Source organism: Thalassophryne amazonica, chromosome 4 (genome assembly GCF_902500255.1).
Source record: "Thalassophryne amazonica chromosome 4, fThaAma1.1, whole genome shotgun sequence".
Classification (NCBI taxonomy): Eukaryota; Metazoa; Chordata; class Actinopteri; order Batrachoidiformes; family Batrachoididae; genus Thalassophryne; species Thalassophryne amazonica.
In genome coordinates, this window is record NC_047106.1 from 19,924,686 (window position 1) to 19,946,219 (window position 21,534).

The 21,534-nt window shown below is 40.5% G+C and overlaps 1 protein-coding gene across 1 annotated transcript in view; it reads left to right on the forward strand.

The window, feature by feature from the left end:
* The first annotated feature begins 209 nt into the window (after positions 1-209).
* The window catches only part of nxn (nucleoredoxin), a 174,527-nt gene continuing 153,202 nt past the window's right edge, over positions 210-21,534 (forward strand). The window contains exon 1 of the mRNA XM_034169174.1: positions 210-657. Within this exon, the coding sequence (XP_034025065.1) occupies positions 349-657 (309 nt within the window). The 5' untranslated portion in view covers positions 210-348. The remainder of the gene's footprint in view (positions 658-21,534) is intronic.

Here is a 21,534-nt window from a genome sequence, read left to right on the forward strand (position 1 = left end):
AACGATATAATAATAATAATGAAAAACACTCCATACATGATCCCGACATACTGCGTGATGTTTATTAAATTTTAAACATGATGACGAAGAGGTGCGAGCGAGCCGCTGTTGTCGTCAGGTCGGATTTAAACGCGGCGCAGTCATCGCGCGCGCACAGCGGCGGCAGCAACAGCAGCGCCGCGCAGGGGCCTGGAGGGAGCTGACCGACAAACCTCCGAGCACGGCGGCTGGTGGAGGCAGCGGGTGGCTGGTGGAGGCAGCAGCGCCGGTACATGTCCACGTCGAGCGGTGTGGTGGAGGTGGTGGTGTCGTCCACGACGGTTTACCGAGTTTCCGCTGACCGCCGCGATGTCGGAGTTCCTGGTGAGTCTGCTCGGGGAGCGGCTCGTCGGCGGCGACAAAGCCGAGGTGGACGTGCTGTCGCTGGGCGCCGGTTTGTCGCTGGTCGGGCTCTTCTTCGGCTGCAGCCTGAACGCACCGTGCAAGCAGTTCAACGGCAGTCTGTGCGAGTTCTACGCCAGCTTCAAAAAGACGTCCGAGCACAAAGACAAAATGGAAATCGTCTTCATCTCGTCGGACCAGGACCAGAAACACTGGCAGGAGTTTTTACAGGAGATGCCGTGGCCTGCCTTACCGCTCAAAGACCGGCACAAAAAGGTAAGAGGTCCCCTGGATCACCTGTACAGGTGGACCATCACAAATCAACAACTAACACCACTGATTTAATCCGAAAGATGTCAGGATGTGCTGTTGTTCCACAAACTGTAGTGACAACTTATTTGTAAAGTGTGGAGGAAAAAAAAAATATTTCATTGTATCTTATCTGTTGTTTGTAGATGAGGCATTCACATTATTATTATTATTATTAATAGTAATAATAATAGAAAATATCACTTAAATTTGATCAAAAAACAGGATATATAAATTTTATATATCCTGTTTTTTGATAATTGCCTGTGGCTGCTTAACATTAGGATATTATTTGTTAATTTTAAAACTTTTTTGTTTTAATGTCTTGCAATTAGTCTAAAATAATGTCTGTTCCTGGCTTATTTTATCAAACTAGCAGTTCATATATATCCAACTTAAGCACATATAAAACTGAGAAAAGCAGCTGGAACTCGTGTGGATTGAAACAATCTATTAGTAAAATAACTGATTGCGCAGTTGCAGTTGGTTCATTATTTTTAGCGTCATGTTTTTTGATATAACATTGTTAAGGCTCCGAGCCTGCTTTTATGACGTCATACCTGTCAGCTGTATTGTTGACTCATGTTGAATGCGCTTGGTTTCAGTGCAGAAGGTTCACGGTTCAAACCCCACCCCTGCCACATGTAATTTGGAGGTGCGTCAGGAAGGGCATCCGGTGTAAAACGTGCCAAATCAACATGCAGGTCCACCTTATGTCTTCTGTGTTGACCTGGAATGCAGATGAAGGGTCTAACTTTACAAATGTTGAATTTTTACAGTGACTGTTTCTAAACATTTGTCTTATTTTTGTAAGTCAACAGACATGTTACATGAGGTTATAAAAAGCAAAAATATTGAATGACTTAATCTGACATTAAATTCAACCGAAGCCTTTGTGTCTTGTTTTAAAATTAAGGGTAATCTTAGAGGGTTTTTTAAATAATATTTTACTTTTTATTTTTAGTGATTAAGGCCATTTTTGGACAAGACATTTAACTGCAGTGTGCATGTATATTTCTGTTGAATTTTCTGCAACACTTTCACATGCAACACATGATCCATTTGAGCTTTGGTTTATATGCACACACCTACTTCTAACAAATCATTAATATATATATATATATATATATACGTATATTCCTGTACCACACAGACACACACGAACATGTCTTTAAAAAGTATCACTATGCAGCTAGGTAATAAGCCAAATAAAAGATGTGTAGCTGTAATTTATCGTCATGTTTCATTTGTGGTTGCATATGATGCTAAATGGAAACAGAATGTTGTGTTCGTTGTGTCGATGTTGCACATTTTTTTGGGCTGTCTGTTTGTTCTGTTGGTAGTCTTTCTTTCTTTCTTTCTTTCTTTCTTTTTAATCTCAGTGTTCATTCTGCAAAGATATAAACACAGTTATTGTTCTTCACAATCACATTTTGCATTCTTTAAAGCATTCCAAGTGCTAGTTAATAGAATTTTGTGCTTTTTTTTTTTTTATCAAATGAGGCCTGACTACTAATATATTGAAGGATCCTCAAAAAATATGAGGCAGATGGAAGTATATGCACTGCAAAATCTTTTTTTTTTCTGCATATAAAACCATAATGTCTGTGCTTTGAGTCTTTAACTGTTGTTTCTGTACATGTAGGCATTGCATCATTATCTCGTAAATTGTTTCAGATTGCTAATGATGACTCGTGTTTCACATCATAATGAAGTCCAGGCGTGAATAAGGCATGACTGATGACTGGGGGAGATGGGGGTTGTCTTGCTGTTGTCTGGGGCGGAGCAGGTCTGTTCCACACCGCAGCCTTATTGTGTTCCTGCTACATGTGGAAAATATCTTTGGCATCAACAAACCATTGTTAATGTTGTCATCTGTGTCGTCCGGGCTGCCTGGGCCTTTCTCAGTGCACAGGATTGCGGTTGTGCACGTTTGTTTTGCAGAGGCCTGCATTTTGGCTTCACCTTGGCCTCGTTATGTGACGGCAGGGGAAAATCATCTTTTCACTCGACAGCGTGTGCAGAGGAACAAATGTGAGGCTGTCCAGAGGCAAATGTGTTTCTGCCGTTATTCCTCAACATCCAGTCGCTGAGTCGGGATCCGCGCTGGGAATAATATAACACACATCGAATTGAAAAATGTATCTGAACAACACTGTTCATTGAGTGTTCCTTCTTTTCCAAAGGCCTGTGTTTGTCTTTCAAAAAATGTTCTAACTTCACAAAAACTGTTTAGGTTGTTTGTGTTTTTTGTTTTTCCCCACCATTCTGGATACTGTTGGTTTAATTAGCTGCATATCGCCCCATTGTTTTAGGATTTATTTCTCATTTCTGAAACACAGCACGGTCAGCTCAGGACAGAAATGTGCCCCTTTTATTTATGTTTTTTAATTATATTTGTCTAATTACCTCTGCTACGCAAAGGAGGAGGACAGGACTGACATAGCCACCCCTGTCAGTCTGTGAGATAAGTAAAAAAATAATTGATTTATTTTGACAAAATGTTGCCAGGAAGTGGTCCTTATGTGGTGGTGATTCATTTCTGCCCCACTGGTATCCCAGAACCCACCTTATGATGTCACAAAGGTCTGTACACTCAAAAGAAAAAAATCATTCTTTGGATGAACTCGACTCCGTTATGAGCAGGTTTTCCATCTAATAAATATATTTAGCCCCAACTCAAATAAAACACATCCATGCCAGATAATTTAATTTAGTTTAGTTGGGACTAGATATATTTATTAGATGGAAATCCAATCTAGTGAGTCAGGTTTTTTGAGTGTAGGTGTACTAATGAAGGTTGTTGGCCCTGGATGAAGGTTTACTCTGCTCACTAATTGCCTCTGTTGTGGTAGTATTGTTAGTTCGATCTGTCTGTGTGGACAGTGTGACTCGGAATCTTAATTTTTATTTATTTAGTTTGTAATATGGATAAGAGGTAGATGAAAGGACAAACTGAGCAATCTCTGTGTGTGTAATACATAGCTTTAAACCATCATTTTGCTGTTCAGTTTCGATATCACATATTAGTCAGTTTTTTTCGTCTTATCTCATTCTTTAACATTCTCCCCTTTATAACATCACAAAGATCTGAATTCTCACCACGCTCCTTTCACTGGTGATATTTGCCCTTTTTTCTGTTTTTAAGTGTTTTTAAATTGATTCATGACTGAATACAAGAAGGAAACCCTGTTAGCTGCTGGACTTGTCCAAACTGACAACATACCTCAAAGATGAAAATGGTTTCAGTTGTTCTGACTAAACTATCAAATTAAAGGTCAACATGCTCTGAAGTGTATTTGGCGTTTTTCTAACTATTTTTGTGCAGTTCATAGACTGTTATTGATTGTAATAATAACTGCTAACAAAAGCAATAGATAACTGCATTGCAGATGCTTTTGTGTGGAGAAGTGATTGTCTTCCACTTATAGTTGTATGATTTGAGCCGCCAGAGCAGAGGGAGGCATCAGAAGCAGGAAATTAAACATTGTGTTTGGGGTTTCAAAGAGTCTGAATGGGGAAAGTAAGCTTTACAATCTGATGTTTCTCTTTATGTGGTGGTACACTGGAGCTTTTAAAGAATCTGTCTGTTGCTCAGACGGCCAGCTGTCTGTAAATCGTCTCAGCGTGCTGGTTCTGCCTTACATGGACTTGTACAGCAGGAGTGAGATGGCTCCTTTTGGGTCGATGCTTTGGCCAACTCCACGAAAGCAAAACCCAACGCGACCAAAATGGAACAACAAAACCACTGCCACAGTTGTCCCTGCAGGACGCGCTGGAGGAAGAATTGCATTGCAGTGAGACAAAGTCCTGGACTGTCTCTTGAGATGGGACACCCACTCGCTGGGCTCAATGCCAGAGGCTAAAGGTGCAAGAGGATTCAAAGAGGGGCCGAGAATGTCTTTCATCAAAGTGTCATGATCTACTAAAAACCACTCCACATGCTTCCCATCATGCACCTCGGCTGTTTGTCTTGTGCACACTTTAGATTTTGGAAAAAGTCCTATTGCCGCGTCTGCAGGTCACGGTTCACATTCATCTGAGTTTTCTTCTTAAGTAGTTGGAGGTTTTGAAATTGAGGGTCTGATGCCGATGAAAAAGCGCTATATAAATGCAGTCCATTTATGTCAAATGAGGCATTTGTAGCTCCTGGGATTTGATGAATAGCTAACTGAGAGATGTCCCGTTAATAAAGGATTCTTATAATTTTCTCCTCAGCCTATTTATACTCCAGCTGACTAGAACAAGCACGCTAAATGTTTGCTATGAAAAGTTTAAACTCTGTTTATGAAGATTGCCAGGTGCTAGGTCCTCGTGTTTCCTGTCTTACTGTATGCCTGTGAGACTTGGATGCTAACCAGTGACCCAAGGAGACACCTGGATGGTTTTGGTACTAGGTCTCTGAGGATCTTTGGGTGCTGTTGGAATGACTTCTTGTCAAACATTTACTTGGGGAGACTCAGATGGGGAGTGTCATTTGCATTATGAGGGAACATCAGCAACAATATTTTGGCCATGTGTCTCATTTCTCTAGGCATGATCCAGCACATGGGAATCCAGAAATAAATGCCATTGGTCCTCAAGGCCTATATAGGATTATTACACTTGTGGATGTATATAAAAGTAGTATCTGAGTGAAACTGCTTTTAAAATGTCAAGGTTCCAGTGCTGCAAAGTTGGCCAAATACTTTTTGTCTTGCTCTGCTAACTGACGAATTAAGGTGGCACTTGTGTGATCACCTCTGTCTGTTGGTATGGAGTTATGTTTTCAAAACATTTGGTCTTTTTTTTTTTTTTTTTTTTTTTCTTTCTGAAAGTTTGTGCAGTGACATTTTTAAACCTTTTTTAAATAATTCCCTGTAAATTCTTTAACGTGATCAAAGTACAGAGGTTTTGGTAAGTCTCTTAATACGAGGTCGGCTTTGAGACTGAGCACAAACAAACTAATCCTTCCTCCAGAACATTTGATCCTTTCAGATTAGGTGACTGGTTTCACTACACACTTATAATTCTTCAGGATTTTGAGGAATGCCACTTAACATGAATCTTCATTTACGAGGAATACTTTCTCAGTGAGCCTGACAAGTCCTTTAACTGATTTATATTTATTTGATTTGTTTTTAATTGATGAAACTGAGAAGTATTTTCATGATGATATATGGGTGCATCTCAAAATTAGAATATTGTGAAAAAGGAAAATATCTTGTCAGGTATTTCAGAATGTGAAAATGTGATTATATTCTATACTCATGATGTATAAACGAAAATGTTTCAAGAATTTTATTTTAATTTTGATAATTGTGGCTAGGGCTGAAACGATTAGTCCAGTAAATCGAGTAATTTGATTTACAAAAAATGTTCGAGGCAAATTCTGTTCCTCAAAGCTCCATTTAATGGAGCTTTCTGTGCGGCATTTCTGTGTGGCGCTGTACTGTCCGCAGGAAAAAAAAAAGACTAAAGCATGCGCATAAGCCATGTAAACGCTAATTAGTTTATTGCCAATAGCTACAGCTTTTCAACGCAACACATAGAGTAAAATAGTCTTTTAAGACAAGAGTCCATGCTGATCATCTGCTGTGATTTGTCACTTTTCTGCTTTCAGTCCTTGTGATTTGGCGCTATATAAATAAAATTGATTTGATTTGATTCATCTGCCATCATATTGTACAAATGATCATATTGTAATCAATCAATCAATCAATTTTTTTTTATATAGCGCCAAATCACAACAAACAGCTGCCCCAAGGCGCTTTATATTGCAAGGCCATACAATAATTATGTAAAACCCCAACGGTCAAAACGACCCCCTGTGAGCAAGCACTTGGCTACAGTGGGAAGGTAAAACTCCCTTTTAACAGGAAGAAACCTCCAGCAGAACCAGGCTCAGGGAGGGGCAGTCTTCTGCTGGGACTGGTTGGGGCTGAGGGAGAGAACCAGGAAAAAGACATGCTGCGGAGGGGAGCAGAGATCGATCACTAATGATTAAATGCAGAGTGGTGCATACAGAGCAAAAAGAGAAAGAAACAATGCATCGTGGGAACCCCCCAGCAGTCTACGTCTATAGCAGCATAACTAAGGGATGGTTCAGGGTCACCTGATCCAGCCCTAACTATAAGCTTTAGCAAAAAGGAAAGTTTTAAGCCTAATCTTAAAAGTAGAGAGGGTGTCTGTCTCCCTGATCTGAATTGGGAGCTGGTTCCACAGGAGAGGAGCCTGAAAGCTGAAGGCTCTGCCTCCCATTCTACTCTTACAAACCCTAGGAACTACAAGTAAGCCTGCAGTCTGAGAGCGAAGCGCTCTATTGGGGTGATATGGTACTACGAGGTCCCTAAGATAAGATGGGACCTGATTATTCAAAACCTTATAAGTAAGAAGAAGAATTTTAAATTCTATTCTAGAATTAACAGGAAGCCAATGAAGAGAGGCCAATATGGGTGAGATATGCTCTCTCTTTCTAGTCCCCGTCAGTACTCTAGCTGCAGCATTTTGAATTAACTGAAGGCTTTTTAGGGAACTTTTAGGACAACCTGATAATAATGAATTACAATAGTCCAGCCTAGAGGAAATAAATGCATGAATTAGTTTTTCAGCATCACTCTGAGACAAGACCTTTCTGATTTTAGAGATATTGCGTAAATGCAAAAAAGCAGTCCTACATATTTGTTTAATATGCGCTTTGAATGACATATCCTGATCAAAAATGACTCCAAGATTTCTCACAGTATTACTAGAGGTTAGGGTAATGCCATCCAGAGTAAGGATCTGGTTAGACACCATGTTTCTAAGATTTGTGGGGCCAAGTACAATAACTTCAGTTTTATCTGAGTTTAAAAGCAGGAAATTAGAGGTCATCCATGTCTTTATGTCTGTAAGACAATCCTGCAGTTTAGCTAATTGGTGTGTGTCCTCTGGCTTCATGGATAGATAAAGCTGGGTATCATCTGCATAACAATGAAAATTTAAGCAATACCGTCTAATAATACTGCCTAAGGGAAGCATGTATAAAGTGAATAAAATTGGTCCTAGCACAGAACCTTGTGGAACTCCATAATTAACTTTAGTCTGTGAAGAAGATTCCCCATTTACATGAACAAATTGTAATCTATTAGACAAATATGATTCAAACCACCGCAGCGCAGTGCCTTTAATACCTATGGCATGCTCTAATCTCTGTAATAAAATTTTATGGTCAACAGTATCAAAAGCAGCACTGAGGTCTAACAGAACAAGCACAGAGATGAGTCCACTGTCCGAGGCCATAAGAAGATCATTTGTAACCTTCACTAATGCTGTTTCTGTACTATGATGAATTCTAAAACCTGACTGAAACTCTTCAAATAGACCATTCCTCTGCAGATGATCAGTTAGCTGTTTTACAACTACCCTTTCAAGAATTATTATTGTAACAGTGCGCATGCTGATTACAAATGGCTTTACAGCACAAAGTCAGTAAAAGAGGAAATTGTTCATCTTACCTTTTGATTTGGAGGTGATGATTGTAGATAAAAAAGTTTGAGTGTCAAATTAGTCCAGAAAAAAGCATAATCCAGAGACGGAGAACTTTAAGATGTCACCCACGTCATTGCACGACACAGAGTTAGAGCAGCAGCTGTATAAATCAGGCTTTACATTAAAGAAATCATCATAAATTGTAAATTTGATAGCTTAAATATTTTTATATTTATTTTGATAGTACCTGGATGTGTTGCTGTATGTGGTTGAATGATTTTAAATGGTAAATGAACTGCATTTATATAGCGCTTTTCCATCTGCATCAGATGCTCAAAGTGCTTTACAAATAATGCCTCATATTCACCCCAATGTGAGGGTGCTGTCATGCAAGGTGCCCATTACACACTGGGAGCAACTGGGGGATTAAGGACCTTGCCCAAAGGCCCTTAGTGATTTTCCGGTCAGGCCGGGATTTGAACCGAGGATCCTCTGGTCTCAAGCCCAGCACTAACCATTAGACCGTCACCTCCCATTCAGCAGTTCAGTGCATTCGTAACCAAAATGGTGCCATGTTCTAAGTTGACGCCACTCTCTCAATTAAGGCACTCTAAGGGGCTCAGAACTCCATCACACCGGGCGAGTCACAGCTCCGTCCCTGGCTGCACTGACAAAACCGTTTCTGAAAGAAGATCCGCTTAGCAGATGTCCACTCATTGTTCTGTGTTTTGCTCAGACTCACACTGTTTCACTTTTTTAATTTCTGCTTTTTTGAGCAACACGCAACACTTCACAAACAGACTGAATATGAAGCTTGCATGTTCAACCTCCAGCTGAAATGCATCTAGTGAATCGCAGAGAAAGAAGTACCCAGTCCACCAGCCTTTAAAAAAAAAGAAAAGAAAAAAAAAGAAGCTAAGAAATGGTTACATTTTACAAGTTGGGGGGGGGGGGGGGACCAAAACAAAACAGAAAGCCATAGCCCATCCCCATTTCAGCAAAATGTCGAGACTTTGGTGCAGTGACCTTGGGCCATTGCTTAGGGACAGCCCTGGACTATTGATGTTGTTTAAAGACGCAAAAGTACTTTTTATCCAATTACTTGATTAAATCGATAGAATACTCGATTACTAAAATAATCAATAGCTGCAGCCCTAATTGTGGCCTATATCTCCAAAAAAAGGTAGAAAATGTGTATCTCAAAATATTAGAGCATTTAATTTTCAGTCACTATTTATGCAGTATAAATGCCCTGCATCTGTCGTTTTTATTCATTGTACTCAACACAATCATGGGGAAGGTTGCTGACTTGACCGTTGTCCAGAAGACAGTCACTGGCACCCTCCTTGCCACATAAGGTCATTGCTGACAGTTCTATTCTGGCTGTTGAGTGTCGTATCAAATAAGAGTCATGGAAAGTTGTCTTCAAGGGACAAGTATAGGAAAGGTTGCACAAGCAACAGGGATGACGGCAACCTTGAGAAAATTGCCAAGCAAAGCCAGTTCAAAAACTTGGGAGCTTCACAAAGAATGGTCTGAGGCTGGAGCTGTCCAGGAAATGGGCTACAAGTGTCGCTTTTCTACTAACAGGCTATTCCTGAACCAGAGATGATGCCGGTTAGACCTTACATGTGTGAAGCTCCTTGAGGCAACTTTGTTGTGATTTGGCACTATATAAATGAAATAAATTGAAATTGTCAGAAGCATCTTTCCTGAGCTAAGGGGGAAAATAATTGGACCATTGCTCAGTGGTCCAAAGCATTTTAGCATTTTAATTTAGAAATCGAGGTCTCAGAGTCTGGAGAAACAGTGGAGAGGCACAGAATCCATGTTGCTTGAGGTCCAGTTTGAAGTTTCCACAGTCCGTGGTGCTTTGGGGAGCCATGTCATCTGCAGGATTTTTGTCCACTGCGTTTTATCAAGTCCAGAGTCAGTGTAGCCATTTAGAGCACTTCATGCTTCCATCTGCTGACAAGCTTTATGGAGATGCTGATTTCCTTTTCCAGCAGGACTTGCTACCTATCCACAATACTAGTAACTGGTTTTCTGACCACAGTGTTACTGTACTTGATTGGCCACAGATATTATGTCATAGATTCTCTTTGGGGTGTTTTTAATTGGAAGATGAGACACCAGAACCAGTAACTGTTGCAGAAACAGCATCTACTGCATTGTTCTCAATAGTAGATAAGGCCCCCCCCCCCCCCCCCCCCCCGCTTTTTTTGTTTTTATGAAGATGTATTTTTGGAAGAAAAAAAAACCCCTTACTATCTTGATCTCATTTATATACTGTGCATTATGTTTGTATGTATATATGCTAATAAAGGTACATTTAATGGTCAGTCCTTTCTTGTATTCCATCACCTACAGACATGCTGGCACTTTTAGGACCACTGTAAGCTTTTCTGCCAAGTTATAATTTCCAAGACTTTTTGTGCTAATATCGTCACTTCATATTTCTTGGCTACTTGAGTTTCTTTTATTTTTTTTAATCTCCTGCATTTATCACTAAGGTCAAAGTTTGCATTGGGCATAAGTGCTCTGAAATCAACTCCTCTCGCATTTTTAGGAAGACTTTTTTGAAATGTAGTAGAAGTCCTTCTTGTAGGTTGGTAATATGCATATTGTACAAGATTGACACATTTTTCCAGAGTTATGGCCCTTGATTAACCAACCTAGACACTGCCAGTTTCATGAGTTGGTCTGCATTCTGTAATTGACTGTCACATACCTTGAAATGTTAACAGAATGTAGCAAGCACTTGCACCAGAGCAGCATTTGCCAGCGGGGGATATTGTGCTCTCAGAGCACTCTTGCTGTGTTCTTTTTTTGTTGTTGTTTTTTTTCTCTCCCCCAGGATGATCACTACGACTCTCCATCGTGCAGCGCTGTTAGCTATTTAGAGCAGCGGGTCATTTCCATCTTGGGATGCACACTTGTTTGACAGTTATTTTGCACAAATTACTGCTGCAGATGCATGTGACCCTGAATATAAGACGACTCGATTTTTTTTTTCTTTCTCTGATTTATTTCTCAAAACTAAATCATAAATTCAGATCAGTACAACACGATAACCATGTTGCCTAGTTTTTCTCACATTTGCACCTTAGCACGTACTCTGCCCAATTCAACACGAGCTGACCATGACATGCGTCTCGTTGCATGAAACAAGCTGAGGCTGCTTTAAGTATCATGAAATGAAATTTTTCTTTAATCAAGCTACACATTAAAGTAAACTTTGTTTTAAGACTAAGGCAGTCTGCTCACCTTTTGTTATGAGACTTACAGAACCAGTGAAAAATGTCTGTTCACTCCCTCAAAACGGGATCAAGTCATAAACGTTCAGAAAGAGGCAGAGGAAATGTGTTGGTGCCGTACCTGAAACTGGGCAGCAGTTGTGCATATTATAAATTCTTTACAACACAGCTGTGTTTGGAGTGCTTTTAACAGCCTTAACAATGGCTGTGAATGCAGATTATTTTGGCAGCAGTATATTGTTACCTCTGGTGGTTATGTTTTTGCCTTCATTTGTCCGTTTCGCAGGATTGCTCGACGTAATGAGCCTGCGCTTATTAAAGTTGGTGAAAGCGTTGACTGGCATAAAAGGACAGCCTGTTTGCAACGATGTGGAAAAAGAAGTTACCGCTTTAATGTTGCAATCACCTGTTGATGGTACAAAAATCCATCAGCATGTAACACAGTTGATAATGACATAACCATTTTGCAGTGTTAATTATTAGATGGATTAATTTGTTTAACTGAATGATGCAACAGTGTTATATTAAAAACGGGTGGTTCTGAGTATTTCTTAAGGAGTTGACGTTATGTTACCCCCGTTCTCGTTTTTTGGGACACTAAAATAATTCATCTCTAGCTCTCCTCGTCCAGTTTGTCCTAGTCAATAGGAAGTGGAGAAATTTAAAATTTCGACTGCTTGCTAATGTGCTGTGCAGGTGCCATTCACACAGTGGTGGTGGAACTTTCTGTTACCATGAATGCTGTTATTGAAACAGTGAGGCATCTAGTTCACAACCTCCTGCACATCAAAAACATTAACATGCAACGTAAAAGTACTGAATATCAATCAGCCCCACACAACTGAAACTGGACTCGACACTAAAACCAGAAAATCTCATCATAGCACACCTGTTTTGGCTAACCTTGATGGGCTTTCTGTGAATTTAAATGATCTTAATGTTCTGCTGTTGTCTATGCCCTAATTGGTCTTGCTTCTACCCAGCTCATGGAATGTGTCAGGTTCTATGCGTCTTCTTGCAACATCTGGATTTGCTCTTGCTTTTTGTGTGTGCAGGTTGAAGTAGTAGTCAGCAGGCTGGAGGACTTTTGCACATTGTGCACCAACTTTGTGGAACAGTTTACCAGCAGCTGTCAGGAGGTTAAATACTGTTGAACCTTATAAGGTTATTTATTAATGTAAACTTTTGTTCTGCTGCCTATAAATAGGGCATGATTTTATTTCATGGTTATTTTTTGGTTGTGTGAGATGTTTTTAATTTTGACCTGATTTGTGTGTTTTGTTTTGTTTTCCTCCTGGTGAAATGTATCTATTATTGGCAGCGTGGTGGCTTAGTAGTTAGCACTGCTGCCTCAGAGTAAGAAGGCTGTGGAATCACTTTCCACCTGTGGCCTTTCTGTGTGGAGTTTGCATGTTCTTCCTGTGTTTGCTTGGGTTCTCTCTGGGTGCTCCGGCTTCCTCCCACATCCAAAAACATGTAGGCTAGGTGTACTGGAAACTTTTAAATTGACCGTGTACTTAAATTGACCCTATGACTGCTTGGATAGGCTCCACCCCCTACCCCCCCGTGACCCTCACTGGCGTAAGCTGATACAGAGAATGGATGGATGTATCTGTTATTACTAGAGAGCACTTTGACACTTTTAATTGAAATGTTTATGTGTGTATATATATATATGTATATATAATACAAGTAATGGATGGTAAGGAGTCCAACATAGAGAAATATTGGATGAAGAAAAGTTATATTGGACGAGGCTTGCCATCCATCAAATGTTATGTTCTCCACTCCCCTCCCAAATTAAGCAAACAACAAAGAGTCAAGTAAATTAGATCAATTTATTTTGTTGTGAACAGCATATGAATGATTCTGATGCAGTGCATGCTTCTAAAACATCAGTAGCGTGCTTCTCTACCTTCTTAGTGTTTTTGGCATCCTTGGAGTTCAATATTTCCACCAGTTCCTCCTCTGTGAACTCAGCAAACCTCGCTGGCAGACGATTTTCTGCTGTTGTTGACATGTTTGTTGCCCTTTTTTTTTTTTTCTTTTTTTCAACCAGCGTCTGTCAGGTAGTTCCTGACCTTCGTATGCCGCGCTCTGATTGGATAGCTGTTGGCAGTAAGCTCTAACGCTATTGGTCAGTGGGAACCGATCCAATATAACTTTTGGTTCTAGCCTTTTTGGATCCAACATAACTTTCTGGTGCCAAGCATGCCAAAATACAGGTAAATGATGGACAGAAAGGCTAATCTGTGATTGGCTATTGCAATCTGCGTGGAGAAAATAAATAAATAAATATATATATATATATATATATATATATATATATATGTCTGAAGAAGGTAACTAAAAATATCTCTGAATTTTCACCAAATGTGGTGGAAATATTATAGGCAGATATCTCTAGACAAAGTTCACTCAGATTTCTGTTTATCAGACAAAGGTCAAGAAAGACATTGTGTGGAAAAACCCTATCTGCCATATCTCCACAACCAATAGGGCTAGAGAGATGATGTAAAATTTATATTGATCAGTAAAATATGTGCCACTGATTGGTATAGGTGGCGTAATGAAGTCATGTTTGTTCAGAGTGTCCACGGTTTGCATCAGCCCTCTGTCTTTCATATAAGAAACATTATTAACTGATATTTCATTTGGTTTACATAACCTCCTGAAATGGGGACGGGTGAACTCAGCCAAGTGCCCATGTGGCCACCCTAACCCGCCCAAACCATGCAACATATTCTCCATGATTGCAAACTGGGCCCAAATGTCACCCAACAAGACCTACATGAAGCCAACCAAGAAGCCCTGAACTGATAATAGTACTGGCACCACAAGATCTGATTATAAGGTAGGACCCAAAATCAGAAAATTGTTAAAATACAGTTTCCCACTTGGAATGAAGCGATTGGGATGGTGGTAGAGTTCTCGTGTGAAGTCCTGACTCTTACTGTCCATGGCTGCCAACTTCATTGGTGCTTATAATAGGGACAGAGCTGATGTGACGTAACAAACCTTAAATCAGGGATGTGAAAAGTCTGCGGATCCGAGGAATTTCACTGATTTCATCATGGGGAGGTGTTGGTGTTGTACTCTGTAACTGTGATCGTCACTGAGTTTTTAAAATGCCTATCGCAAAGCGTTTTCTTTTTTTACGACATCGTGCAAGTTTTATAAGTCTGGACACTGATCTTTGTGTTACATACAAATCTGTGTCCTCAGATCCGCGGAACTTCGCAGATGAAAAATGCCACTCAAAGCGTAGCTGTTGCGACAGTTTTCGTAAAGCGGGACTGGATGGTTGCTGTGGCGACGCTGTGTGGCTCCTGTAAGACACTTAAGCTAAATGTAGCATGTGGACATCACAAACCTTTAGAGCTCTCAAGTTTTTAAAAGAAGAATTTTGCAGCACATCTGTGTCACAGAGCGCCATCGGACAGTGAGAAGATGTCGAGAAAGACGGTTTGACAAGGACAAGAATCCATGGAATTGTTGCTGGCTTCATGAACACATCTGAGGGTGTTTTCACACTTGGTCCCTTTTTAAAAGAACTGAACTCAGGCCTCTTTAGTGGACCAAAAGTAAAAGAACTGAGTTCTTTTACTGGGTTCTCTTTCTTGTTCAGTTCAGCTTAGATGGGGCCTCAGTCCTCTTTCTGTTCACACTAGGTCCTCTAGAGCTTTCAGACCCACAGCACTGCATTCTGGGTAGTTTTTTTTACTTGGAGCAAAATGGCTGCTGCTGTGCTTGCCCTCTTGTGTTCTCTGATTAGATTAGCACACAAACATAGGGAAAATAGAGCTATTCATATTACATATAATCACAAAAAGCGGTTGAGGAAACTACATAGAAGACTGGCAAGGTGGAGAACTTTGTCCCAACAAAAAATGATCAAACATCAGATTCTGGCAACACTTCTGACACTTGGCAACACTTTCAGCTTTCACCTGAAAGCATTCTGTGGACTGTGGACATATTTACTTAAGAAAACGTTTTTGGAAACACTTTATTTCTTACTGTGCAATGCCAAACGGTGTTTGAATGTTTGTTACCTTACTTTCACAGAACTGCAAAATTAGCAAAGAAATTGGGCAAACACTTAACTGGATTTTAAAGAACTTTTTTTTTTTTTTTTTTTAACTTGAAAGTATTTTTTTTATTGTTAACAGAAAAGTGACTTGCCTGTTCAGAGCTACTCATCAGGACCAAAATGTACATTGTTTACAAATGTAACCTACCTGTTTCTATGTTAACAAAAACATATGTTGACTGACCACATCTGCTTATAATGTTGTGAAAATAAACCACAATGGTCACATAAAATAAATAGTTTGTGTTCTCTCATCTATATAAACAAAAATAAGGCTAACTGGCTTATTAATGACACAAATCAGTCATCATTTTGTGAAAAGAAACCACAAAGGATAAATATTTCCTTGTTTTCATTAATTGAAATTGAATACAACTGAAAAATATTTGGCCACCTTTGTCACAAACAGGTCACATAACAGGAAACACAACAGGTCAAAACTGAACTTGTATGGCTGAAATATTTGCTAGGCTAGTAAAACCTGTTAAGCTCGTGAAGAACTGAGGACAATGGCTGTTCTTCTGTGCTGACTGTTGATGCATTATCGCCACCTGAATCCATGGTGTTTGTGTGTTGAACTGGTTTTAGTGTATGAAGTGAGGTGGTTAGGCTGGTAGGTTGATTGGGTTAAGCAGCAACTGTGGTTAGGACTTGAGCAATAAGTCACATTGTCGCCTGGTCACTTTCAGTTTGCGCCTGTCTTCGCTGCTCCTCCATTTCCATGTGGAGCCTGTAGCGCTCCATCTCCATTTCTCTTTCAAAGCCTTTGGTCTTCTTTAAGCACGAAGAACTCATGGTCCCTTCTCTGTTGCTCCAAGACAGAAGATATGAGACTTGTTATCTCCTGTGTGACAATCTTCTTATTGGACTTTGAAGATCTGGCAGGAGTACTGGCATCAGAAGATCTGGCAGGAGTACTGGCATCAGAAGATCTGGCAGGAGTACTGGCATCAGAAGATCTGGATGTATTTGGTGATGGATCAGTGGTGCTTGCTGCAGCAATTTCCTCCTCGGTACAGTCAATGCTGCTGTCCACATCTGTAGAAGAGAAATTGAAGAAAATCAAATCTGGCTCTCTTTTTAATTAAAGACTCATTGATGTAGCCTAATAAAAACTGCAAGTGTGTGTGTGTGTGTGTGTGTGTGTGTGTGTGTGTGTGTGTGTGTGTGTGTGTGTGTGTGTGTGTGTGTGTGTGAGAAAGAGAGAGTGTGTGTGTGTGTGTGTGTGAGAAAGAGAGAGTGAGTGTGTGTGTGTGTGAGAAAGAGAGAGTGTGTGTGTGTGAGAAAGAGAGAGTGTGTGTGTGTGAGAAAGAGAGAGTGTGTGTGTGTGTGTGTGTGAGAAAGAGAGAGTGTGTGTGTGTGTGTGTGTGAGAAAGAGAGAGTGAGTGTGTGTGTGTGTGAGAAAGAGAGAGTGAGTGTGTGTGTGTGTGAGAAAGAGAGAGTGTGTGTGTGTGTGTGTGAGAAAGAGAGAGTGTGTGTGTGTGTGTGTGTGTAAGAGAGAGTGAGTGTGTGTGTGTGTGTGTGTAAGAGAGAGTGAGTGTGTGTGTGTGTGTGTGTGTGTGTGTGTGTGAGAAAGAGAGAGTGAGTGTGTGTGTGTGTGTGTGTGTGTGTGTGTGGAGAAAGAGAGAGTGAGTGTGTGTGTGTGAGAAAGAGAGAGTGAGTGTGTGTGTGTGAGAAAGAGAGAGTGAGTGTGTGTGTGTGTGAGAAAGAGAGAGTGAGTGTGTGTGTGTGTGAGAAAGAGAGAGAGTGAGTGTGTGTGTGAGAAAGAGAGAGTGAGTGTGTGTGTGTGAGAAAGAGAGAGTGAGTGTGTGTGTGTGAGAAAGAGAGAGTGAGTGTGTGTGTGTGAGAAAGAGAGAGTGAGTGTGTGTGTGTGTGAGAAAGAGAGAGTGAGTGTGTTGTGTGTGAGAAAGAGAGAGTGAGTGTGTGTGTGTGTGAGAAAGAGAGAGTGAGTGTGTGTGTGTGAGAAAGAGAGAGTGAGTGTGTGTGTGTGAGAAAGAGAGAGTGAGTGTGTGTGTGTGTGTGAGAAAGAGAGAGTGAGTGTGTGTGTGTGTGTGAGAAAGAGAGAGTGAGTGTGTGTGTGTGTGTGAGAAAGAGAGAGTGAGTGTGTGTGTGTGTGTGAGAAAGAGAGAGTGAGTGTGTGTGTGTGTGTGAGAAAGAGAGAGTGAGTGTGTGTGTGTGTGTGAGAAAGAGAGAGTGAGTGTGTGTGTGTGTGTGTGAGAAAGAGAGAGTGAGTGTGTGTGTGTGTGTGAGAAAGAGAGAGTGAGTGTGTGTGTGTGTGTGAGAAAGAGAGAGAGAGATTGAAGGATGTATGCCTTCACTCCACTGCCATCACTCCAGGGACACCAGGCAACTTTTCGCCACTGTTTGAAGTAGGCCTATGCTTTTTATCAGACAATTTGTTTTGGTACAATCTCCAAATTAATTTGGATGACATTTAGTCGTAAGAAGGGTGAATAAGCTTTATCCTGGATCAGCCATCCAGGATATGCACAGTTCTAGTTACAGCATGGCATTCAAACTTTTTGTGGCAGAAATGTTTGGAAGGTTTTGCATGCCTTTTATGTAGCTAGTTTACTAGTTATACATCAAAAAGCTGCCTGGTGTCTCTTTACTGTAAGAAATTTATTCTAAAAAGAGTCAATTCATATCTCATCACATGAACAGACATACCTTCATCACTTTGCTTGTCCATGTCGATGCTTCCTCCTTCGACAATATTCGGTGGACTAGCGCAGGCACCATTGCCAAGGATGTCATCCAGCTCATCGTAGAAAGGACAGGTGTCTTTCGCGTCTCCTGATTCCCCACTTCTTCTCATTTTATCTGGAGTAGCTAAATACTTCTTAGTTTTTTCACTTTTATTCTGCATTCTGATTGAAGTTCTATTAAACCCTGGTGCTTTCATTCTATCAAAATTCTTGAAAAACTTTCGCATTGCAGTGGGTTGTAGATAGTTGAGATTTAATGCCGTCGTCTTTCCAAATGACATTCCGTTTCGTCTTCTCCCCAAACTATGCCACATCCAGGTACTGTAGCAGAATCTTGAACGGTAGGCTTACATGCTTCGCTACGTTTAAGCTTACTGTTGCCACGACCACGATTTGATTCCACCATGTTTGCAAAGTGTTTCTCTCTACAGCGGCAGCAGTCACGTGACCAATCAACGGCAAGCGAAGAAGGTCATAATACAGTGCAACAAGGCGAAGTGAACCCAGTGCGCTTTGTGTTCACAATGCACAGATAAGGCGAACCGTACCGCTGACTTTTACCAAAACGTACTGAGACCACCTCCTGAGGTGGTCTCAGTACGGTTCGATTTAAAGGAATCTGAGTACGGTTTGAGTGTTCACATATAGACAGAAAATGCTGAGTCATCGATCTGAGTTCGTTTAGAGAGCTGAAAGGGACCAAGTGTGAAAACACCCTGAAAGATAAACGGGAAAAATGAACTGTACCATCAGGAAACACGGTAACTATTTTTCTCTCCCTGGAAAATAAACATTGTGCTGTTCAAACAGGATTTTAGATATGATTATGTGACTCTTTTTTCTTATCAATCTAGACTTTCATTCATTGGAAAACAATACATTGTGGCTTTGAATGGATTTACATGAATTTACACAAGTTTGTAAATGAGTTTTTATTAATGTAGACTTTTCCATGGGGAAAAAAAAGACACTGTGGCTTTGAATGGATTTGCAGGAATTTACACAACAATATGTGACTTTTTTACTATAAGGTATGTTATGGTATTTTAACCACGATCAAAATATTCTACAAGCTATAGCTGTGGTTTTTGAAATGCTTTAACAGTCTTTTCAGTCTTCATGAATTTCATGTAGTTTAACTGTTCTGAGTCAATGCATTATTTGGTTTACAATTAAAAGGAAAATCATTCCAGGTCCAACATTATCATTGACAATTTAAATGAAAAGTTGAATCTAGGATAATTTAAATATGCACAAACTTTGAGATTTTTTTTTTTTCTTCCAGGAGATGCTGAAAATGTATCATTAGATAAAAAATTAATTTGGTTTCTGGGGCCCCATAGGGACCTCCTGCAAATTTTCCTCGGATTTCACAATTTTCATTTCACAGCCCTGTTAAATGCAGTTGAAGTTGTCATTGTTCCTCTAATTGCTCTAAAATTCCATCGTAGTTTTGAGTTGACCACTTTAGAAATGGTTGCGTCCACTCTGATATTGTGTGTGTGTGTGTGTGTCTGGCTGCAGTTTAACATGACTCTAGTGTCCTGCAGCTGTGAGGCCATGTCGCTGTGCTCTGTGTTTGACAAGACCTTGTAAAAAGAATGTGTGTGGACACCTGCTTGCCTGAAGCAGTTCAGGGCCAGAGGGCCTGGAAACGCAGAGTGTTGGTGACTGATCAGGATGCTTGGCAGTGCCAACTGTTCTATCTCACACAGAGCTTGTGTTACTGCCTCTGTCAGTGCTCTTTGTGTCCTCCTTACTAGGACAGAATGTAATGTTGTCATAGGCCACAATAGAGATCTCGTCAGAGGTGTAGATCAACGGCTTGAGTTACCCAAGTAAGAGTTGATGGAACAGTCGCGCTGTGTGTCTCTCAGTTCCCTCTTGTGACTGGATCTTGGCCCACGTCTGTAATCTACCTGTAGTGACAACACACGATCGCTGTAAGGCCATGATCTCCATCTGTTGTTGACAAACTGCTGACCTCATACTATGGGATTGACTTTTTCCTCTTTGTGCCCATGGTCTCTTGCTGGACTGTTCCTGGACTCTGTGCAGTCTGGAGTCTCGAAAGCGGTGTGATGCTCAAGATAACAGACACAGCTAATGTGTGCACTGCAGTAGCACTCAACAAGAAGAACACGATTCATCTACATGCACGTATAATCCCACACTAGAATAACACTGTGCAGCATTCAAATGCTTTCCGTCAGTTTGAGGATTCTACAGATGACACTAAAGCAGCTTAGACCAAGCTTCTGTCTGTGGAAATAAACAGATGGTTATTTAAAATCATAAATCCGCCATCATCTGCTGGCTCTTCTCTGTGCCGCCTCGCCCCGGTTACCGCAAAGGATTGCTGCTGCATTTTTTTTCTGAGCTTGGAACACTTCAGGGACAGGCTGTTGTGGCTGGACCCTCCCCCAGTCAGTCCTCTGGTCTCTAATTGCCCCGCTCTGCTGCTCAGCAGCCCTTAATAATAGCATAACTGCCCCAGGGGCACCCTGCCATCCAGAGACGTGGGTTGTTTTTCTTATCTCTCGCAGATTGTCGTCTCGTTGGGATTACCCAGGTGCTCCCTCGTTATCGCTGCTGATCACATTTCTTCCAGTGGCTGCAATGGATGGAATGAGAGATGCATGCTTGTGAAAAGCTGTGATTTTTTTTTTTTTTTTTTTTTTTTTTTTTTTTTTTTTAAACGGTGATTTCTTGTTTTTATTGTTGAAATCTAGTGATGTAATGTCACGTCATACAACCATCCTCATATGGTGGTATTGCATGCGGGGGTATTGTTTTTCAGTCGCTCCATATATGAACAAATATCTAAGAATTTTGATCGGATTTGGACCAAACTTGGTGGAATGTTTGAGGGCCAGTCAAGAAGATTAGTGGTTTTTATTTTGTTAAAAATCTAAGTCAAGGTCAAAATATGAGGTCAAAATATTAGCTCAGTGCACTGCTTGTGTGTGTATATATAGGGGGTATTTATAATCACTAATAAGAAGCCTTGATTGTCGATACAGTACAAAAACTGAATTTGGCTTTCTATTGGTCATGTGCTCTTTTGACTTTGGGTTTCCCTGAAACCTCAAACTTAAGGTCATTACTTTCTAATTCAAATAGTTTGTGAACCAATATGGTCTATAAAGACTGAAAAGGAGGTGTGTTAGTTGAGGATCAATTTTTGCCAGAATTGATGTGAAGTCCACATAGAACTGTATATTATGGAATAACTGAGCCACAAAGAATTAATTTGTATGAATCTGTGTCAAAGATGTAAGACGTGAGTGTTGGGCACTTTAACGAATGTCTCTATTGAAAGAATTTAGGATTTTCA